The sequence below is a fragment of the Somniosus microcephalus genome, chromosome 16 (assembly GCF_052327205.1).
Source record: "Somniosus microcephalus isolate GS21.2 chromosome 16, FLI_Smic_1.0, whole genome shotgun sequence".
In the NCBI taxonomy this organism is placed as follows: Eukaryota; Metazoa; Chordata; class Chondrichthyes; order Squaliformes; family Somniosidae; genus Somniosus; species Somniosus microcephalus.
The window spans coordinates 83,466,024-83,486,703 of record NC_141002.1 but is presented as its reverse complement, the minus strand read 5'-3'; the positions used below and the strand labels follow the sequence as shown (position 1 = coordinate 83,486,703).

Here is a 20,680-nt window from a genome sequence, read left to right as displayed (position 1 = left end):
AAAGCAAATTATTATTTAAATGGAGAAAGATTACAAAATGCTACAGTTCAGAGGGACCTGGGGGTCCTTGTGCATGAAACACAAAAAGTTAGCATGCAGGTACAGCAATTAATCAAAAAGGCAAATGGAATATTGGCCTTTATTTCAAGGGGGTTGGAGTATAAAAACAGGGAAGTCCTGCTACAACTGTACAGGGTATTGGTGAGACCACACCTTGAGTACTGTGTACAGTTTTGGTCTCCTTATTTAAGGAAGGATATATTTGCATTGGAGGCAGTTCAGAGACGATTCACTAGGTTAATACCAGAGATGAGGGGGTTGACTTATGAAGATGTGGTGTATCTGGATTTTCAGAAGGCCTTCGATAAGGTCCCACACAAGAGGTTGGTGAACAAAATTAGGGCACATGGAATTGGGGGTAATATACTAGCATAGATTGAGAATTGGTTAACAGACAGAAAACAAAGAGATGGGATAAACGGGTCTTTTTCAGGATGGCAGGCTGTGACTAGTTGGGTACCGCAAGGATCGGTGCTTGGGCCCCAGCTATTCACAATCTATATCAATGATTTGGATGAGGGGACTAAATATAACATTTCCAAAATTGTTGATGATACAAAGCTTGGTGGCAGTGTCAATTGCGAAGAGGATGTGAAGAGGCTTCAAGGGGATCGCGACAGGCTCAGTGAGTGGGCAAGAACATGGCAGATGGAATATAATGTGGATAAATGTGAAGTTATCCACTTTGGTAGAAAAAACAGAAAGGCAGAGTATTTCCTAAATGGTGAAAGATTGGGGAATGCAGATGCTCAAAGGGACCTGGGTGTCCTTGTACAGGAGCCACTGCAAGTGAATGTGCAGGTGCAGCAAGCCATTAGGAAGGCAAATGGTATGCTGGCCTTCATTGCAAAAGGATTTGAGTACAGGAGTAAAGAAGTCTTACTCCAATTATATAGGGCCTTGGTGAGACCACACCTGGAGTACTGTGTACAATTTTGGTCTCCTTACCTAAGGAAGGATATACTTGCCATAGAGGGAGTGCAACGAAGGTTCACGAGATTGATTCCTGGGATGGTGGGACTGTCGTATGAGAAGAGATTGAGTAAACTAGGCCTGTATTCTCTTGAATTCAGAAGAATGAGGGGGGTTCTCATTGAAGCATACAAAATTATTACAGGGCTTGATAGGACGGATGCTGGGAGAATGTTTTCCTTGGCTGGGGAGTCTAGAACCAGGGGCCACAGCCTCAAGATAAAGGGTAGGCCATTCAGGACTGAGATGAGAAGACATTTATTCACAGAGGGTGGTGAACCTTTGGAATTCTCTACCCCAGAGGGCTGTGGAGGCTCAGTCATTGGGTATATTCAAAACAGAAGTCGATAGATTTCTGACTAGTAAGGGCATCAAGGGATATGGCGATAGGGCCGGTGAATGGAATTGAGGCAGAAGATCAGCCATGATCTCATTGAATGGCGGAGCAGGCTCGAAGGGCCGAATGGCCTACTCCTGCTCATTTTTCTTATGTTCTTATGAAAGGTTGAGCAGGCTGGGCCTATACTCATTAGAATTTAGAAGAATGAGAGGTGATCTTATTAAAACATACAAGATACTGAGGGGGCTGGACAAGAGAGGATGTTTCCCCTCATGGGGAAATTTAGAACGTGGGGGGCACAGTTTTAGAATAAAGTGTCGCCCTTTTAGAACTGAGAGGAGGAGGAATTTCTTCTCAGAGAGTTGTAAATTTGTGGAATTCTCTGCCCCAAAGAGCTGTGGAGGCTGGGTCATTAAATACATTTAAGGTGGAGATAGACAGATTTTTGCAAGATAAGGGTGTGAAGGGTTGTGGGGAGCGGGCGGGGAAGTGGCTTTGAGCCCAAGGTCAGCCATGATCTTATTGAATGGCGGAGCAGGCTCGAGGGGCCAAGTGACCTATTCCTGCTCCGGTTTCAGATGTTCTTATGTAATTCATCATGCCAGTTTTCTTGAAATGCATCCTGGTTACTTTGCTGTGCTCTCCCCCGTGTGTTCCCAGATTCGGTTTATAAAATAAAACCTTACCGTACCTTATTATGAAAACAGTATTCTGTAAAGTTGGCAAGAGCCCTTATAACACTTTGTTTACAATGGTTCATCAATCTATACAAATTGCCCATTGATCATACAGTCCTCAAATTCATTCTGGCATGAAATGGCATTACTTTATAATGTATGAATTTCACTTTAAAAAGAAAATATGCCCTTTAGCAGGTTCTCTCCAGCATGAAAACACACAGTATGTCGCTGAACCAGTTGATCCCGTTTGATAAACGTTAAAATTGACATGCACAAGATTAGAAGCATGTTTTGTAAACTCAAAGGCAAGGCTCCAGCTTTGAATATCTTGTCTGTGATACACAGACAATAGAGTTAATGCAATACTGTATCACAGTGTGAAGAAACTCATTATTTGGAAAAAAAACAGCAGGTCAGGATTGGAGTGTGCTCTTATGTTTACCAATGCATCCTAAATGCAAAGTGTTTAGACAATCACAGTAATACAACAACATAATTGCACAAATAACTAAAGTAAATATATTATGTATCTTACTGATGCAATTAATGGCCCGGAAATTCGGGTCTCCACGGGCGAGTACGCACAGGGTACACACCCGTCAGCCCAATGGAAGTGCCGGTTTCCTGCATGCACTGCGCATGCGCGGGAAACCGGCGCTTCCGTTTGTTAGGTCCGTGTATCTTACTGTTGTGTCCTTCAATAATCAGACAACAGGCTGCAGGGAACGATTCAACAGGTGTTTACTGAATGAGGGTTACTCTAGAACTAACTGTACAGATCATTACTCAGGGTTTATATACAGGTGTGGTCACTGCCGGTACTACAGGATACAGGAGCTGTAAAAAGTAGTTCGCCCCCTTAAAGGTACATACATTACAATTCCTCCCCTTTTAGATTAACAGTACCATAACACTCATTTAACAATTAAATATCAAACTAATTACAATTAACACTTTTAACATGCAACATTAGCTGAAAATAGTCTATTTATAAATCCAGTCTTTGGGGAGGCTTCCTGATCCTTTCTGGATAGCGCCTTTCCCGAGTGTCTTGCTCTAGGTGCGGAGGCGATTCTGGCCCCCTGTCGTCGGTTGGTTCATCAGCTTCCGATGCTACTGTTTCTGGGGTAGATGCTACCTGTACGTCGGGTTCATCACCAGGTACGTATGGGTGAGGCATGGGGTTGACTTGTTCCTGTGACTCTAGAATCTGGTCAGCATGGCGTCTCACAATGCTCTCCCCAACGTCCACTGTGTACATTAGTGGGCCCTGCCGTGTGCATATCGTTCCTGGCTGCCATTTTTCTGTTCGGTAGTCGCGGGCCAAGACTGGTTGCCCTACATTGAAGCTCCTTGTTGGCTTCTCATGGATGTGCTGGAATTGCTTACTCTCAACATCTCTTCGTACGTTTGGTCTGAGCAAATCCAGGCGAGATCTTAACCTTCGGTTAAAGAACATCATGGCTGGGGCCTGGTTGGTGACTGCATGTGTCGCATTCCGGTAGGCGAACAGCAAATTGTCCACCTTGTGCTGCAGCGGAATGTTGTCATTGTACATAGCCTTTATTGCCTTCTTAAAGGTTTGTATGAACCTCTCAGCCAATCCATTTGTGGCTGGATGATACGGGGCGGATGTGTAATGCCTTACCCCATTCCTTTTCATAAATCTTCAAAACTCTTCGGACACAAACTGTGGTCCGTTATCAGAGCAAATCTGCTCTGGCAAGCCGTTCCTGGCAAAAATGGTCCGTAGGACTGCAATAGTTTTCTCCGTGGTGGTGGAGGACATTTTGATCACCTTAGGCCATTTCGAGTGCGCATCCACGGCTATTAAACACATTGAGTCCATGAATGGACCAGCAAAATCAATATGCACCCGTTGCCATGGAGATGAGGGCCACTCCCATGGGTGTAGAGGGGCATGTGGTGGTGCATTTTGGACCTTCTGGCATCCTGAGCAGCTCTTTGTCAGGTCCTCGATTTGCTGATCGATCCCCGGCCACCACACATAAGCCCTAGCAAGGCTTTTCATTTTCACCCCTCCCAGATGACCTTCGTGAAGCTCATTGAGCACTCTCTCCCTTAACTTGGGTGGAATTACCACTCGGGATCCACACATCAAGGTCCCCTGGCATACTGACAGCTGTTCTCTTCTGGATGAGAATGCTGGCAACAGTGAGTCGCCATGTGCTGGCCATCCCTTCACCGTCAAATCATATACCCGAGACAGTGTCGGGTCATTTCGGGTCTCCTTCTCTATACCAGCGTTAGTTACTGGCAAGCATTCAATTATAGTCGAATGAAATATTTCGACAGGATCCACTGCTGGTGCTTCCTCCGCAGTAGGCAGTGGCAGGCGTGATAGCCCATCAGCGTTTCCATGCTGTTTCGTGCCCTTATACTCGATTTCATATTGGTGCGCCCCTAGAAAAAGGGACCATCTTTGTAGCTGTTGCACAGTCATCACCGGAACGCCCTTCTTTGGATTAAAGATGGAGACTAGTGGTTGGTGGTCAGTCAGCAAGGTGAACTTCTGCCCGTGCAGATAGTGATTGAACTTTTTCACTCCCCACACTAGGCTGAGGGCCTCCCTGTCAATCTGGGTGTAGTTACGCTCGGCTGAGGTTAGTGATCGTGACGCAAAGGCTATTGGCCTCTCTGAGCCGTCCGAGAATTTGTGCGATAGCACCGCTCCAAAGCCGTAGGGTGACGCATCACATGCCAACCGAATTGGTAATGCCGGGTTGTAATGGGCCAATACCTCTTTCGATGTGATTAGTGTTTTGCTCTTCTGGAAAGCTCATCTACATTCGTCACTCCACTTCCATGGCACCCCAGTTTGCAGTAGGGTGTTCAGTGGGTGCAGTATTGTAGACAAATTTGGCAAGAACTTATGGTAGTAATTTACCAGCCCGAGGAACGACCTCAGTTGTGACACATTTTCCGGTGCTGGAGCCTTGATTACTGCCTCAATCTTCTCTGGGGACTGATGTAACCCCTCTATCGATAATGTGGCCACAATACGAGATCTGTTTTCTAAAAAACTCGCATTTGGGGCGGTTAGCTCGGAGCCCATATTCCTGCAATCTAGTGAGCACCTGCTCCAGGTTGGCAAGGTGATCACTGTCATTTTCGCCCGTGACCAGGATGTCGTCCAAATAACACTGGGTCCCTGGGATCCCTTGCAGGACTTGTTCCATTGCCCTCTGCCAAATAGCCGGAGCTGATGCTACCCCGAATACCAGCCGGTTGTATTGGTAGAGACCTTTATGGGTGTTGATTGTGAGGTATTTTTTTGATGCTTCTTCTACCTCCATTTGCAGGTACGCCTGGGCCATATCAATCTTAGTGAAGCGTTTCCCTCCAGATAGCGAGGTGAAAATATCTTCAATCCGCGGAAGTGGATATTGTACGGTGTGAAGGACCGGGTTCACTGTTACCTTAAAGTCCCCACAGATGCGAACCTTCCTTGGTTCCCCAGGCGTGCTGCTCAACGACTTTTTCATCACAGGGACGATGGGTGTAGCCCACTCGCTCCAGTCTACCTTGAACAGTACACCTGAACGTTCCAGACTCTCCAGCTCTGCTTCGACGGCTGGTCTTAAAAAATCCTTTTCTACTGGCTTCTCTGGGGTTACTTGGTTTCGTAGTAAGCCATACGTTTTGGCACCCATTGAATTCAACAATACCAGCGCTTTCTTGTCATCTGGCACTTCATTCGCCTTGCAGTATACTTCTATGCGTTCGACATATGTCATCCAATCTTCGACTTCATTGTCGAACGCTATGATACTGCCACTCTTCGGCATTTTTGGGTGTGGTTAGACTGGCTTAAAATGGTGTCTCCCACGCTTTCCTTTCTTCCCCGCTGCGGCTTAAAATGGCGTCTCCCGCGCTTTCCTTTCTTCCCCGCTGCGACTTAAAATGGCGTCTCCTGCGCTGCTGCCAACGCCGCTCTCGGCGGTCCTCGTGGCAAATGGCGACGCCCTGTGGGTTTAGTGCGCTGCTCCTGCGCTGCTGCCAACGCCGCTCTCTACGGTCCTCGTGGCAATGGCAGCGCCTCGCGTTTTCCTGCGTGCCTCTCTCCCCCGTTGACGCTGCTCGGCCCTTGAACACCGGCTGCGCTCTGCTCTCTCTCGTCTCTCTCCCCCGTTGACGCCGCTCGGTCCTGAACACCGGCTGCGCCCTGTGCACTCTGCCCTCTCTCTCTCCCCCGTCGACGCTGCTCGGCCTTTTTCTGTGCCGCTCAGTCGGGCTCTAGCCCGTCGCTGTCCGGGAAGGGTCTGCGCAGTACCTGTTGCCAGCCCGTTTCGCTAGACCACCGTGACTGGAAAGCCAAGCCTGCCTCTTGGCAGCCTCCCCTGCGATGCTCAAATCTCCGCTGGATGACTGGGCGGTTGCCCGTGGTCGACGCCCGTGCTTCTGGATTCGACCTTCTTCCACTGTTCTACAGGAGCGAATCCCTGGGAGGTGATGCAGAGTTGCAGGTAGGTTCGAATCTGCCACGTCGCCAATGTTAGGTCCGTGTATCTTAATGTTGTGTCTTTCAATAATCAGACAACAGGCTGCAGGGAACGATTCAACAGGTGTTTACTGAATGAGGGTTACTCTAGAACTAACTGTACAGATCACTACTCAGGGTTTATATACAGGTGTGGTCACTGCCGGTACTACAGTATACAGGAGCTGTAAAAAGTAGTTCTCCCCTTAAAGGTACATACATTACATCGTTCCCCTGAACGAAGAGGTTCAGAGGTCGAACGCGTGCGCGGGAGAGGCAGCGCGTGCGCATCGAACGTTGTTTTTTTTGCAGGTTTTCCCGGGAGGGTAAGTCTCCAGAAGTTGGACATTTAAAAAGCAGGCGTAAAATTAAAACATTTTTTCCACAGGTTTATTATTTTTAAATACTTTAAAGCAAGATAAGTTTATTTTTAGCCCCGTTAGAAAATAAAATTATTTTTTTCAAAAATTTAAATTATTGTTTAAAATAGTTATTCCATGTAATTTATAGTTTATTTAAAAAATGTGATAAAAAAAAATGTATTTGAAGATTTAGTGCTGTTTTGGGGCCATAGTATTTATAACTATTGACAGGTCTTCCTGTCAATCTTATGAATGGAGCATTCCCTGCTCCGATTGGCTCCCCATGGCCCACTTGATCCCAGGGGACGCATTGAACTAACTGCGCCCCTGGGATATGCAAGCACTGTGCGCCAGCAGCTGGACCAGGGCCCGGATCGGAATTCCACAGGGGCTCACAGCTCAACAGCCGATGCGTTAGGTAAGTGCAGGTCGGAGGCTTGTACCCGCGGGAAGCCCCCGACCCGAATTTCTGAGCCATTATATCAGTGAGGTATGTAAAGTTATTTACCTATTCCTTACATCTTGAGCAAGTTTTGTAAAGTAACCGTTTGTTCTTGCTTCTCCAAAACCTCTTTTCCCAGTTGTTTACATTACAAATACGCTCGATCAGCTCCGATGGATGGGTCACATTGTCCGCATGCCCGATACGAGACTCCCAAAACAAGCGCTTTATTCGGAGCTCCGGCACGGCAAGAGAGTCCCAGGTGGGCAGAGGAAACGCTTCAAGGACACCCTCAAAGCCTCCTTGAAAAAGTGTAACATCCCCACCGACACCTGGGAATCCCTGGCCCAAGACCGCACAAAGTGGAGGAGGAGCATCCGGGAAGGCGCCGAACACCTCGAGTCTCTTCGCCGGGAGCAAGCGGAAGCCAAGCGCAGGCAGCGCAAGGAGCGCACTTCAACCCAAGCACCCCACCCACCCGTCCCTTCAACCACCGTCTGCCCCACCTGTGACAGAGATTGTAGGTCCCGCATTGGACTCATCAGTCACCTGCGAACTCATTTTTAATGTGGAAGCAAGTCATCCTCGGTTCTGAGGGACTGCCTAAGAAGAAGAAGGATTTTTCTCTACCGCCCAGGGTGGACGTGCTCAAAATACAGGGGCTTTATTTATTATGGGGAAACCTCTTGCAGTCATTTACAACATCAACTAACCAATTTTAGGAGGTAAGTTTGGTGATCGTTTGTAAATATTATTTATAGATATACACACACTTGAGTGAAGGGGAAAACAGTTAAGACATAATTTGAACAGTTTGATTGGCCAGTTTTATGATACATGCTGGTTTGTGAATGATTGCTTTGAAAAATAAAAGAGATATATTTGATTTTCCATTTTCTGCTGATGACTCATTCCTCATTAGCACTTAAATCAATCGGCTTTGATTGTTAACAGGATAAAGAGTTTTTTTTTAATTCTCAGGATGGGAGTGTGCTGGCAAGGCCAACATTTATTGCCCATCGCCAGTTGCCCCAAGAAGATAGTGGTGGGGCTTCTTCTTGGCAACTAAGTGGCTTGCTCGGCCATTTCAGAAGGCAGTTAAGAGTCAACCATGTTGAATCAATCATGATTTTTACCCCTCCCCCTCCATGGATGGGTGACAGTTAAAGATTGAGAACTGAGACCACCATTTTAAGTGTACACTTTTGAAAGGCATGCTAGACAGCAATTCCCAGCCTAGCCTGCTGTTAGCACTCAACCTAAACCAGAGATAGGGCAGAAGGAATGCATCACAAAATCCTTTTAAAACAAGGCTGAAAGGGTACAACAGTGGAAAATATGATTAGTCCAATGCACAGTACCATGGCGTGTAGGACATGTGCCCTGTAAACAATTTAGAATATATATGCCTGAACAATTGAAGGCTGATCAACCATATCCAACTGTTGAAGTAATGAACCAGTGATCCTGCTGCAGCTGCATGGTCTACACTTAGAAAACTGGGTTGGGCAATTTTATTTCAAAAAGATTAAATTAAGATTCCAGTTAACATGCCCTTCATTATCGGGTATAATCTAAGTAGATTTAGAGAATTCAACATTAACAGAGAGGTTCTGCACAGGTTAAAAGCCTATTCATCTATTCCTGGGGAATTATTTATTATGAAATCTATCCCAGGGTACTAAGAGCAACTGGGGATGAAATTTGCTGCCAATCATCTTAAGGAAGTCAATGATTGCAGGGGAGGTCCCATTAGATTGGAAACAAAGTGTCCATCTATATATTGCAAAGGGTGTGCTCTTCTGTCCAACAACTTTTATATCCTCCAGTCAAGATTTTTGGTTACGCATTTCAGTCAGCATTGAACATTAAATTTAATTATGTAAATTGGCAGTGTATTTGCAAGCTGTTGTCATTAGTTGGTTCCACAGAGCAAACCTTTTGAATTCGCTCTTTCCCCCATCTTGTATATAAAAAAAAATTCAGCAATTGACCATGGGCAATATACTAATATTAATTTTTTTTTAAAGGATGGCCTGATTATTCTGGCTCCTACCTGCCTGAAAATGAGTATACAAGTGACAAGCGTGGGTGGAAAGTGGCTCGGGATCACTTCACTCATCCACTCCCTGGAAAATAGTACTGCCAAGGACCACCAAAATAAAACGGAGGGCATGCAAATTAGTGCGGGATAAAGGCACGACAGCTTATGCTATATTTCCTATTGTCCTGCCCCTCTATATGCTGATCCCTGGAATCAAAGGGTTGAGTTACAAGGGAAGACTCGAGAAATTGGAGTTCTTTAGCCTTGGAAAGAGGTGTAAAGAGAACCATATACAGGTTTAAATGTTATTGAGAAGGTAGATCTAGAGCACTACTTGAAGTCAAGCCAAAGACAAGAAGGTGCAAATTAAAACTGATAAAACAATTTAGGGCATCTATCAGGAAGAACTTCTTCAAAGAGTGATCAACATTGGGAATGGTCTTCCAGGTGAGGAATGGAAGCAATGTCCTTAGCTGATCCAAAAGAGATGTAATCCTCCCATCATGTCAAAATATATCCTGAATGAATCAAAATGTGTGAGGTGATACATTTTGGTGGGAAAAATAAGAGACAATACAAACTAAATGGTACAATTTTAAGGGTGGGTGCAAGAAGAGAGACCTGGGGGTGTTAGTGCACAAATCTCTGAAGGTGGCAGAACAGGTTTACAAAGCAGTTAATAAAGCATATGGGATTCTGGGCTTTATAAATAGAGGCATAGGGGGTTAAATTGGTTAGCCCCTGAAAACAGGTGCGGGGATCACGATATAAAATTCTGACAGGACTGGACAGACTAGATGCAGGAAGGATGTTCCCGATGGTCGGGGAGTCCAGAACCAGGGGTCACAGTCTAAGGATAAGGGGTAGGCCATTTAGGACAGAAATGAGGAGGAATTTCTTCACCCAGAGTGGTGAACCTGTGGAATTCTCTACCACAGAAGGCAGTAGAGGCCAATACAGGAGACTTAGTTATATCCGGCACCGACGGGACCGAGCTGTTGCCGATCTATCAAAACTGCCGGACATACCAGCGTTAATGTTGAAGCATACGGAGGTTTTCATCTCCGTATCTGACAACAAACACTGTTGCTTAGCAACAGCTTCTAAACAGTCGGCCCGTACCTTGGCAGCATCTCTGTAGCTTAGCAACAGCTTCAGAGAGAGACTTTCCAGAGCCTGACTGTTTGAAAAAAAAGCCACGAGAAGGAAAAAAACCTAAAAACGGCTCCTGATTTCTGCCGGTAGATCGAGGTTTCCGGACATACAACCTCTGGATAAACCAAAGTTTCCTGTACATTAAATATATTCAAGAAGGAGTTGGATATATTTCTTAAGGCTAAAGGGATCAAGGGTTATGGGGAGAGGGCAGGGACCGGGCACTGAATTTGGATGATCGGCCATGATCTCATTGAATGGCGGAGCAGGCTCGAGGGGCCGAATGGCCTACTCCTGCTCCTATCTTCTACGTTTCTATGTTTCTATACATGATTTTCCAGTGCCCGTTCCGTGGAATGCAGGCAGGATGCCAACTTTGTGCTGCCTGCTCATTATAATGATTTTTGTGTGCAGCCAGCGCTAACCACGCTGTTCATTGGCTGCACGCATTAGTAGGGGCCCCTCAATATTGTTGATGCCTAGCACTACTTAAAGCTAGCCTGCACCACTTAAACAGAAAGCTGCACTGTGGCTGCTGGAGGTGCTGAGATCATTGGGAATAATGTGCTGTGCAACAATCAACATGGCTGACTATGCGAGAAAGTGAGCATCAAGGTTTACGGACACTGCACTGGAGGTCTTGGTTGAAGAGGTGGGACAGAGGAGAGATGTCCTGTACCCTGAGCAGGGCCGGAAGCCTTTCAGACACATGCTCAGAAGGCAGTGGCAAGAGGTAGCGGAAGAGGTCAATACCAGGTGTATAGCTCCAAGCACACGTGTGCAACGCAAGAAGTTTAATGATCTCACACAAGTGGTCAAGGTCAGTGAATGAATCCTCAAATGCCATAATCTACCAACTGCACCGCTAGCCTCAACCACTGCTCAATTCACCACACCCCCATCACTCACCTACTAACAATCTCTATCAATCAGGACTCATACCCAACATTCATATGCTTCATTTCACCCATGCAAACTTAGCACTGTTGTAAGCCTCAAACTCACATCTCACAGCTAGCACACACTGCCAGCTATTCAACCATGACAGCCACATCACCCAAACATATTGGGGGAAAAATTCAGTTGTTTGCACCTCCTGTTAGCGCCTTAAGAGGGTGCTAATGGGGTGCAAAGCAACTAGCGCCCGGGCGCGGCAATGTTTGCGCCGCTTGCGAAATTAACTAGACATTTTGCGGCAGCACTAAACACTACCGCCACGATCTCCTGCCCCAGCAGATTGTGACGTCAGTTGAGTGCACAACACCCCGGACTGGATATTGAGTGGCGCCCCCTGCCTTACTGCCTGCCGCTAGCAATGACAGGTTGAGGGGAGCGTTTTGCAGTTAGAAAGGGATGGGGGAGCGCTATTTAAAGGCTACCGCTTCCTGCCTTTTTTTGTTGGTGACATTTTTGCACCATGCATTCTGAGAGAGAGAGAGAGACTTCTGGAGAGATTCTACGTTGTGTGAAGGAGTTTTGGGTACTGAGCAGCACTTTGCAGGTTCATTTTGATTTGCCCTTCCTTGCTTCGCCAGCGCTCTGAGGTAGCGCCTCGCTCCTCGGCCTTTGCGCCTTAAGACAGGTGTGAAGCGCCTGATTTAGCACTCCAATCACCTCCAAGTTTGCCGTCGGAGGCGATAATTAGCGCCAGGCGTTAAACTTTGCGCACGGTCGATAATGGCGCCCCAAAAGGGGCGATACTGAATTTCTCCCCCATTGTATGATACTCACTGACCGGAGGGGGAAAGGCGCGCCTGCATGTTCTAACCTCCATGTAGGAGACGGTGCTGGCCATTATGGGAAGGGCCATTGCTGAGGCCATAGCCACCAGCAGGGCTGAAGCCATTGAAGAGGAGGTTATCCGCATACGTAATTCTTCTTCTCTCGTCCCACTTCTCCCTCAATCTCTTCTGATGTACAAGCTGCTGATGGTGTAAGCATGCACTCGTACTTTCTCCTCTCCCCTCACCACAACCCAACCCTTGTCCCTTTTTCATTTCAGATACTCAAGAACTGGAACCTGCCCAGGCAGTGGAGGAAGAACCAGAAGAAAGTGAAGATTAAGGGACACCATCACTCGATTTCACAGACGCAGCCACTGGCTCAGATACTGAAACTGCATGTCATTTAGAGGATAGGATAGGTGGGACCTGCACATGGTGAGAAACCAGGCACAAGTGCGCTGGAGCCAGGGCTGGGGGAAAAGATAGCACAGGTGCCAGCTCACCGGAGGGCAAGGTCGCACACTAGTTCTGCTGCAGAGAACTCAGATGAGGACTTCGATGGGCCAGGCTACAGAAGGCGGCTGGTGGGTGTACAAATGCTTGGTGCACTGGGAAGCCTGCTGGAAAGCCTGCGTTCAAGGTCAAGGAGCATGGAGGAGTCCAACATTAACTTGGCACAGGGCTTTGCACAGAGCTTGGAGCCCATCTTTTCCAACATGGAACGGAGGCCACCTCCATCAACGCACCTGTTGAGCCCACCAGGATGCAGCATCTGATGGTCACTGTCCCAGCTTCCATTGCAGCACAAGCAGCATCCACCCAACGTCTGAGTGCTTCTGTCATGCAATCTCAGCTTGCTGCCATGGAAGCTCAGACTGCTGCCATCGTGGCTCTGCATACCTGTGTGCAAAGGCACTTCCAGGGCATCACAGCACTCCAGCGATCTGTTCCCCAATGGATCTGCTCCCTAAAGACCTTCTGTGGATATGGCATCCTGCCCCTCCTCCTCCTCCTCCTCTAGCAGCTTGCCCTTCTCTGCATGGCCTCTGCATTTTCCCCCCACCATGCTCAATGCCAAGAGGAAACCCTACTAGGCCCCCCATTTCTGGAAGCAACTGGTTTGTGCACAAGCCTTTAAGTCACCAAAAAAGTACTTCAGTAACAGCCAGACCACTCCCTGTGGACTATTGAAACTTTTAACAAGTAATGAAAAGCACCCAAAAAGCGTAGAATTGCAGCAACAGCCAGAAATAATCCAGCAACTAACCTGTAAGTAGTTGATGATCCCTTTAAATAGCGCTGGTGGTGGTTGGGGGGGGGGGGGGGGTCCTTCATGCCGTTGAAGAGTGTTCAGCTGTGGGAGGTGAAGAGAGGGTGTAGGCTGAAGCATGGAGCTCCAAAATGGCAGCACTGGCGTCAAATCAGCATTGCTTGCTGATTGATGTCATGATCTGCCTGCTCTGCATGCTACCAGCGGAGGTTAGGTTTGTGTGCGCTAAGCTAACCCCCTTTACCAATATGGCTAAATCTATATAAAACGCTAGTAGTTCACCCCGGCAGGAGTATTGTGTCCAATTCTGGGCACCACACTTTACGAAGGGCGTGAACGCTTTGGAGGAGCTACAGAAGAGATTTACTAGAATGGTTCCAGGGATGAAGAATTCCAGTTACGCAAATAGACTGGAGAAGCTGGGGTTGTTCTCCTTGGAGCAGAGAAGGCCAAGAGGAGATTTGATAGGTGTTTAAAATCATGAAGGGTTTAGATAGGGTAAATAAAGAGAAACGGTATCTAATGGCTGAAGGGTCGATAACCAGAGGGCACTGATTTAAGGTGATTGGCAAAAGAACCAGAGGCGACATGAGGAAAACTTTTTTTACGCAACGAGTGGCTAGGATTTGGAATACATTGCCTGATAGGGTGGTGGAAACAGATTCAATAGTAGCCTTCAAAAGGGAATTGGATAAATACATGAAGGTGAAAAAAATTGCAGGGATATGGGGCAAGAACAGGCGAGTAGGACTGACTGGATTGCTCTTCAAAAGAGCTGGCGCAGACTCAATGGGCCGAATGGCCTCCTTCTGTACTGTATTATTCTATGATTCTAAATCTCCAGCTATCTTTTGATGTAGTTTCCAGGACAGTCCAGTGAAAATAATTTACTGGAATTTTCAGTAGTAATTTAGTCCACATGTATCCCTTTAAAGATTAAAGCTAAGGGAATTCATGGAAAATTAGGTAATTAAATTGTTTCCCCAACTGAGAGGATATGTGGCAACAAATAACTGCTATTTATATTTCACACAGCAGATTTGGACTCTGTGCTGCAAATGAATTTTATACTATTTCATTAAATATTTGTTCCAATATTAGCTAGAAAGTGAATGTAGACAGTGCCTAGCTGCAACATGGAGTCTTTAGATAAAGGAAAGAATAAAAGGGAATCAAATCTGGCCAATCCACTTTGGAGTGACAATTTTTATCAAAAGCATTTTTTCCAAAATTGTTTTTTTGACATACACTTAATTCCAGCAAAACATTGATGTAAAATAAATTGGACAGTATAAGTTAAATAGAGAAAAATAAGTTACCTCATCCCCATGGATGTTACCAATGTACTTCATATCTGGAATCCCTACAGTGTGTTCTTTTGGATATTTTCCAATTGCCAGAACCCAGACATCAGTGCCTACATCAGAAACAAAAGAAGCCCTTTATTGACTGGAAAGTTTGCAACACAAATCTTTTTGGTCATAAAGACCTAGGGGGAGAAATTCGGCATGTTAGCGCCCCCAGTTAGCGCCGCATGGTAAATTCGCCAGTCCCGTAGCGCCGGCGATAACAGTTAACGCCTCGGCACCTTTCGCCATGCAGATCGTGACGTCAGCGAGTGTGCAACGGCGCCCAATCTGCAGACTTCAGTAGCGCCCCCCGCCTTACCGCCTCGTGCTGACTGCGCCAGGGAGCGGAGGCGTGAACCAACTGGCTGGCGGGGCGCTACATAAAGGGATGCGCCCCAGCTCGTTCCAGAGGTCAGTTATGAGTGGCAGAGAGCGCAGGATGCAACTGCAGCCAAATAAAGGTTGCTTAGTGCCCGGAGTATTGCGGGCCATTAAAGGAATTTGCATTTCATCCCACAGCATATCGCCGTTCTGCGCTCCCCGAATCACCGAGGGCTGGTGTGCAGACTCCAGTGACCCTCCCCTTTAATGGCTGGAAGGCGCCTGCGCCAATGCTCACTCCCAATTACACAACACCTCATATTCCTTATCATTTAGAGCCTAACGTCACTCACCTGCACCATTAGCACCTGATTTAGCGCTCCCCTGCATTCTTTGAGCGCCGAGACTGAATTTAGCGGGCAGTGAGATTGATTAGCGCCTGGCACTAAACTTCCAACTTCTCAAAGGTTAGCGCCCCCGGGGAAATACCAAATTTGTAGCCCATAGTCTTTAAAAACAAATTACAGCGGTTTTTCATTCCTTTATTGCTTTTAACTTTTCTTCTCTTCTCATCCCTTCTCTCAATAAAGCATCCTTTCTTTTTACATTAACTGCTATATAATTGCAAGTTGTTGTGTTGATAGGCCGTTAAAAAAATCAGGAATATTTGCATCATTGTGAAGCATTATCTGGAATGTGCACTGAAGCAAAATATGCCCATTCCCAGGCAACTCAGTTCAATTTATGCAGTTCTTCAGATATTTCTATTTTTGCAATTTTCTGGAAGGGGAGTGGCACAAAAGAGAAGAAAGAGGCAGTATTTTGCTATCGAGAAGAAAGAGGGTATTCAGCCTTTCAATTTGTTTTCTTCAAAACTCCAAGAACATTTTGCTCTATTCCCCACCTCCTTTAAAGATGTTCACCCATGGCTAGGATATGGTTCCACAGACACTAGTCACCTCCAGTACCTCACCCATGCAGAGATTCACATATCTCTGGTAAACAGGATCGAGTGCAAACCAATATGGTGGGTATATTGTGTTTAATTGGAGTTTAGGATGGAATATAACATTAGTGATACACCAAAAGTATACAATCGTGACAAGTAGTTGGTACCGGACATGATCGGACAGACAGCTGGCGTGCACAAACAACTCTTATTCATTCTCCTTGTCTCACGTGTCTCTCTCTCTGAACTACCCAAGAGTGTTAGACTAGGGTCCACATGGGTCCACTCTCTGAAGAGTGCTAGACCACCGTTTCCACTCCACGGTCTGAGCTAAGAGTTCTTTAGCTCTTCCTTTTATTCTCTTTTTAGGGGTGTGCCTGAGGTAGGATAATGGACAAGACCATTTAACCTATAGATGTTCCCCTTAAAACAAGGTGCCCAATGGCATGTCGAGTTCTTTGTCTAAACCGACAGATGAAGACCCTCCCTTAAGGGGCCTTCACAACCATTACACATGCTTTCTGTACTTGACCAATCATAGCCTTACAGCATCTTGAGTACTGTCTTCCCTTATCTCATCCGGCCCTTTCCTTCCAAAGCAATAGTCTCTTATCTCATCCTGTCTTGTCCCCCCTGGTGCAGCCAGTGCGTGTACCAGGCACAGCTTTGGGCCATTAAATCAGAGGCCCAAGCCAGAGCTGTCTGCTCAACCAGCCACTATCCAAACTATCTCCACTTAATCTAACAGACTATTCCATCCTGAGATGGTACCTTAACTCCCATACATTCCTTCTATTCTATGTCCTTTATACTACTTAACTTTTAATTATCTTCGCAAACAGTTCTGTTAAACAAACTCCAAATTCTACCTTAGTATTATAATATGGTTATAAGTAATAATGGAAGAAACATAGGTTGGGCCTTCATTGGCCAAATTAAAGAAACAACAACAGAGTCAAAATCCTAAACTTACAAACAACAGACTGTTGTTAGCCGACAAGGCCATACTATGGGCCTCTGTGTAGGATGTTATGCCTCATCTAATCTAACTAACTGAAGACATTGGCCTCGATTTTAACTGACCCGTGGAGTCGGGATTGGAGGCGTGCGGGGGTTAAAGTCCCGAATTCGGGGGTCCCGACACCATCCCACCCCCAACCCGCCTCCATGTAAGTTTCAAAGGAGGCGGGTACCCGCCCCGCACTGGGACCCGCCTACCTGAGGCGGGAAGGGATTAGTGACAATTAACTGCCTGTTAACAGGTAGTTAACAGGCAGTTTTTAGCCTAATCCCTATTTTAAAGCTTGAACTGTGGGATTCCCGATGGCTCCAAACCACGCCAAGTTAGAGGAATCGGGCCGTCAGGTTGAAGGACTTGGAGGGGTCGAGATGTCAGTGTTCAGGTGAGTGATGAGTGCATGAGTGCAAAGGTAAGTGTGTTTGGTGTGTCTAAAGTGTGTAAAGAAGTTTAAATTACCTGTACTTACCTTTTTAGCCTTCCTTCCTCTAGGTTTCGGGAGTCCATCATCTAACCGGCACAGAAAGCAGAATGGCTGTGATGTCAAAAGTGACAGCCTGCAGCTTTCTGTGCCAGAGAGATTTCTAACTGAGTCTGTGTAGAAGGACTCAGGTTAGAAGTAAGACTATCAGTGTTTGACAGCTTCAAACAGCTGTGAAACACTAATATTTCATCTGTCAAAACGTCTTGACAGATGAAATTTCAGTCTGTGACGTCATCTGTTGCCGGGTGGTCCTTAATTGGCCTGCTGAGCCCGCTGGGCGGGCTCAACAAGGTCAATCAAGTTAAAATCGCGTGGATTGGCCGCATCTCGATGGAGGCGGGACTACAACCCCAAAAGTTGTAGTCCCGCCTCCTTCCTGACTTCTGAGTGAAAATCACCCCCATTGTGTTTCAAAGTCTAATACAAGCCTCCAGGAAAATGGAACTTCCAGTTCCAGTAAAACAACTTGTGCATAACCCTTTATTTGTCTTGAGCACTAATACAATCATTTAAACACAGTATTATTCACGTAGCCATATACATTTTTAAGCACCCCTAGTTTCTAACACCCAACTGGCCAGTATTCTCAGGTGAGTGATGACTGCAATTGCTAGCCAGTTAGTTATTCAGCTGCAGGGCATCACAGATTAGCCTGATATTCTCCTTACCTGGCACCTATACATATGTACTTCTAGCAGGTATCACTGGATACTATTAGAATGCAAGTCCTGACTGATTTTCTTCTCACTAATTAAAATCCATGTTAATCAACCTGGACAAAAGTAAAATACTGCAGATGCTGAAAATCTGAAATAAAAACAGAAAATGCTGTAAATACTCAGCAGGTCAGGCAGCATCTGTGGAGAGAGAAACAAAGTTAACGTTTCACATCGAACTCGGTTTCTCTCTCCACAGATGCTACCTGACCTGCCTCTCACCTGAAGCTGTTGACTGCTGCTGGTCCCAGAAGGACAGATTCCTTCCCCAACCCCCCCCCCACCTGACCCCCATCATGGCTGAGTCTAGACAGTTCCACAAGTCAACTCAACCGTGGGTGGCATCATAGGCAAGCCGGATTCTGTCCTCACCTGAACTTCCACACACTTCCCAGCAAAAGAAAAATCACTGGAAGGCAATCAAGAGAGGGCATCTGAGCTCATGGCCACCAATGAGAGCAGATATCTCAATACAAATTAGGGATGAATTCATGGACCTTCCTGAAGCATAACTATAATGCAACAAGGTAAAATCTGGAAAGAGCAAGTAAGTGACGCCATGCAGAGATTTGCTACTGACTTTTGGAAGTAAGAAGCCATATACAAAAACTGTTGGTTACCATTAAAAAACTGGAACAAAAACACAAATATGCAGAACTGCCTTTCAGATTTTCAATCCCATCTGCTGTTACTAATCAATCAATACATTGTAATACAGATAAATTGCTCTATACTCATATTTGTCTAAGTTATTGAAACAAGATTCTGTAGTAATTTTGTTTTTATTCGTTTATGGGATCAGGGCGTCGCTGGCAATGCCAGCATTTATTGCCCATCCCTAGTTTCCCTTGAGAAGGTGGTGGTGAGCTGCCTTCTTGAACCGCTGCAGCCTGTGTGGTGATGGTACTCCCACAGTGCTGTTAGGGAGGGAGTTCCAGGATTTTGACCCAGCGACCATGAAGGATCGGCGATATACTTCTAAGTCAGGATGGTGTGTGACTTGGAGGGAAACTTGGAGGTGGTGGTATTCCCATGCGCTTGCTGCCCTTGTCCTTCTAGGTGGTAGAGGTCACGGGTTTGGGAGGCGCTGCCGAAGAAGCCTTGGCAAGTTGCTGCAGTGCATCTTGTAGATGGTACACACTTCAGCCACGGTACGCTGGTGGTGGAGGGAGTGAATGTTTAAGGTGGTGGATGGGGTGCCAATCAAGCGGGCTGCTTTGTCCTGGATGGTGTCGAGCTTCTTGAGTGTTGTTGGAGCTGCACTCATCCAGGCAAGTGGAGAGTATTCCATCACACTCCTGACTTGTGCCTTGTAGATGGTGGAAAGGCTTTGAGGAGTCAGGAGGTGAGACACTCGCCGCAGAATACCCAGCCTCTGACCTGCTCTTGTAGCCACAGTATTTATGTGGCTGGTCCAGTTAAGTTTCTGGTTAATGGTGACCTCTAGGATGTTGATAGTGGGGGATTCAGTGATGGTAATGCCATTTCAAACACCTTTTATGAATAAGAATCAATTTGGTTGTTAATGAGCATTTACAATAACAGACTCACCAAAAGAATGCAAGGTTACTTCTTATTGCAGACGTTAAATAAAATATTGGTTTAGAACCAGAACAGTTGGGTCTCAACAGGAATCATTTGCCATAAAAATAGCAAAAATTGATCACAACACTGTTGTGTTTCCAAAATTGTAAAAATACAAAGAGTTTCCAAAGTAATGAGCCACAGTGAAATCACAACATCACTAAAAAGGTTTATAACTTTAACTTTCCTTTGGGTTTTTGTAATAATTGAACCAGAGCAACATGTAGGATAACCAATATATTTTATTTCTACTTGTGGGCTAATTATAATTCAGGCACACATTAGTTTGTTTTGTGGAAATACACAGATATCCATTTAACAGGAGTACTCACTAGTTTATGATTGAGGCCCGTAGGGTTCGCTATCAGACCAAACAACAACATACGTCTCCAATAACATAGAAAAATGTCCCAAGGTACTTCACAGAGGCATAATCTGACATAAATGCCAAGCCAAAGGAGATATTAGGAAGGATAACAAAAAGCTTAGTCAAAGAGGTGTGTTCGAAGGAGGAATGCAAGGAGAACCCTGATGCGCCAATGTACTTCTCGGTAAATGCCATATAGCAATCGTGACCACAAACATGATATGCATAAGAGAATTAATTACATATACATACTTTTTTTTTTAAGAACTTATACTGCAGCAGTTATCATCGGATATGCTAATTTGCACCAATAACAAATAATGTAATACAAGAGCCAAGTTT

At 45.9% G+C, this 20,680-nt stretch overlaps 1 protein-coding gene across 1 annotated transcript in view; it reads right to left on the bottom strand.

Moving 5' to 3' along the window:
* The window catches only part of LOC147106346 (carboxypeptidase M-like), a 76,572-nt gene that overhangs the window by 46,205 nt on the left and 9,687 nt on the right, over positions 1-20,680 (bottom strand). Inside the window, exon 2 of the mRNA XM_086009376.1 lies at positions 14,870-14,967. Coding sequence (XP_085865502.1) covers positions 14,870-14,967 — 98 coding nt within the window. The remainder of the gene's footprint in view (positions 1-14,869; positions 14,968-20,680) is intronic.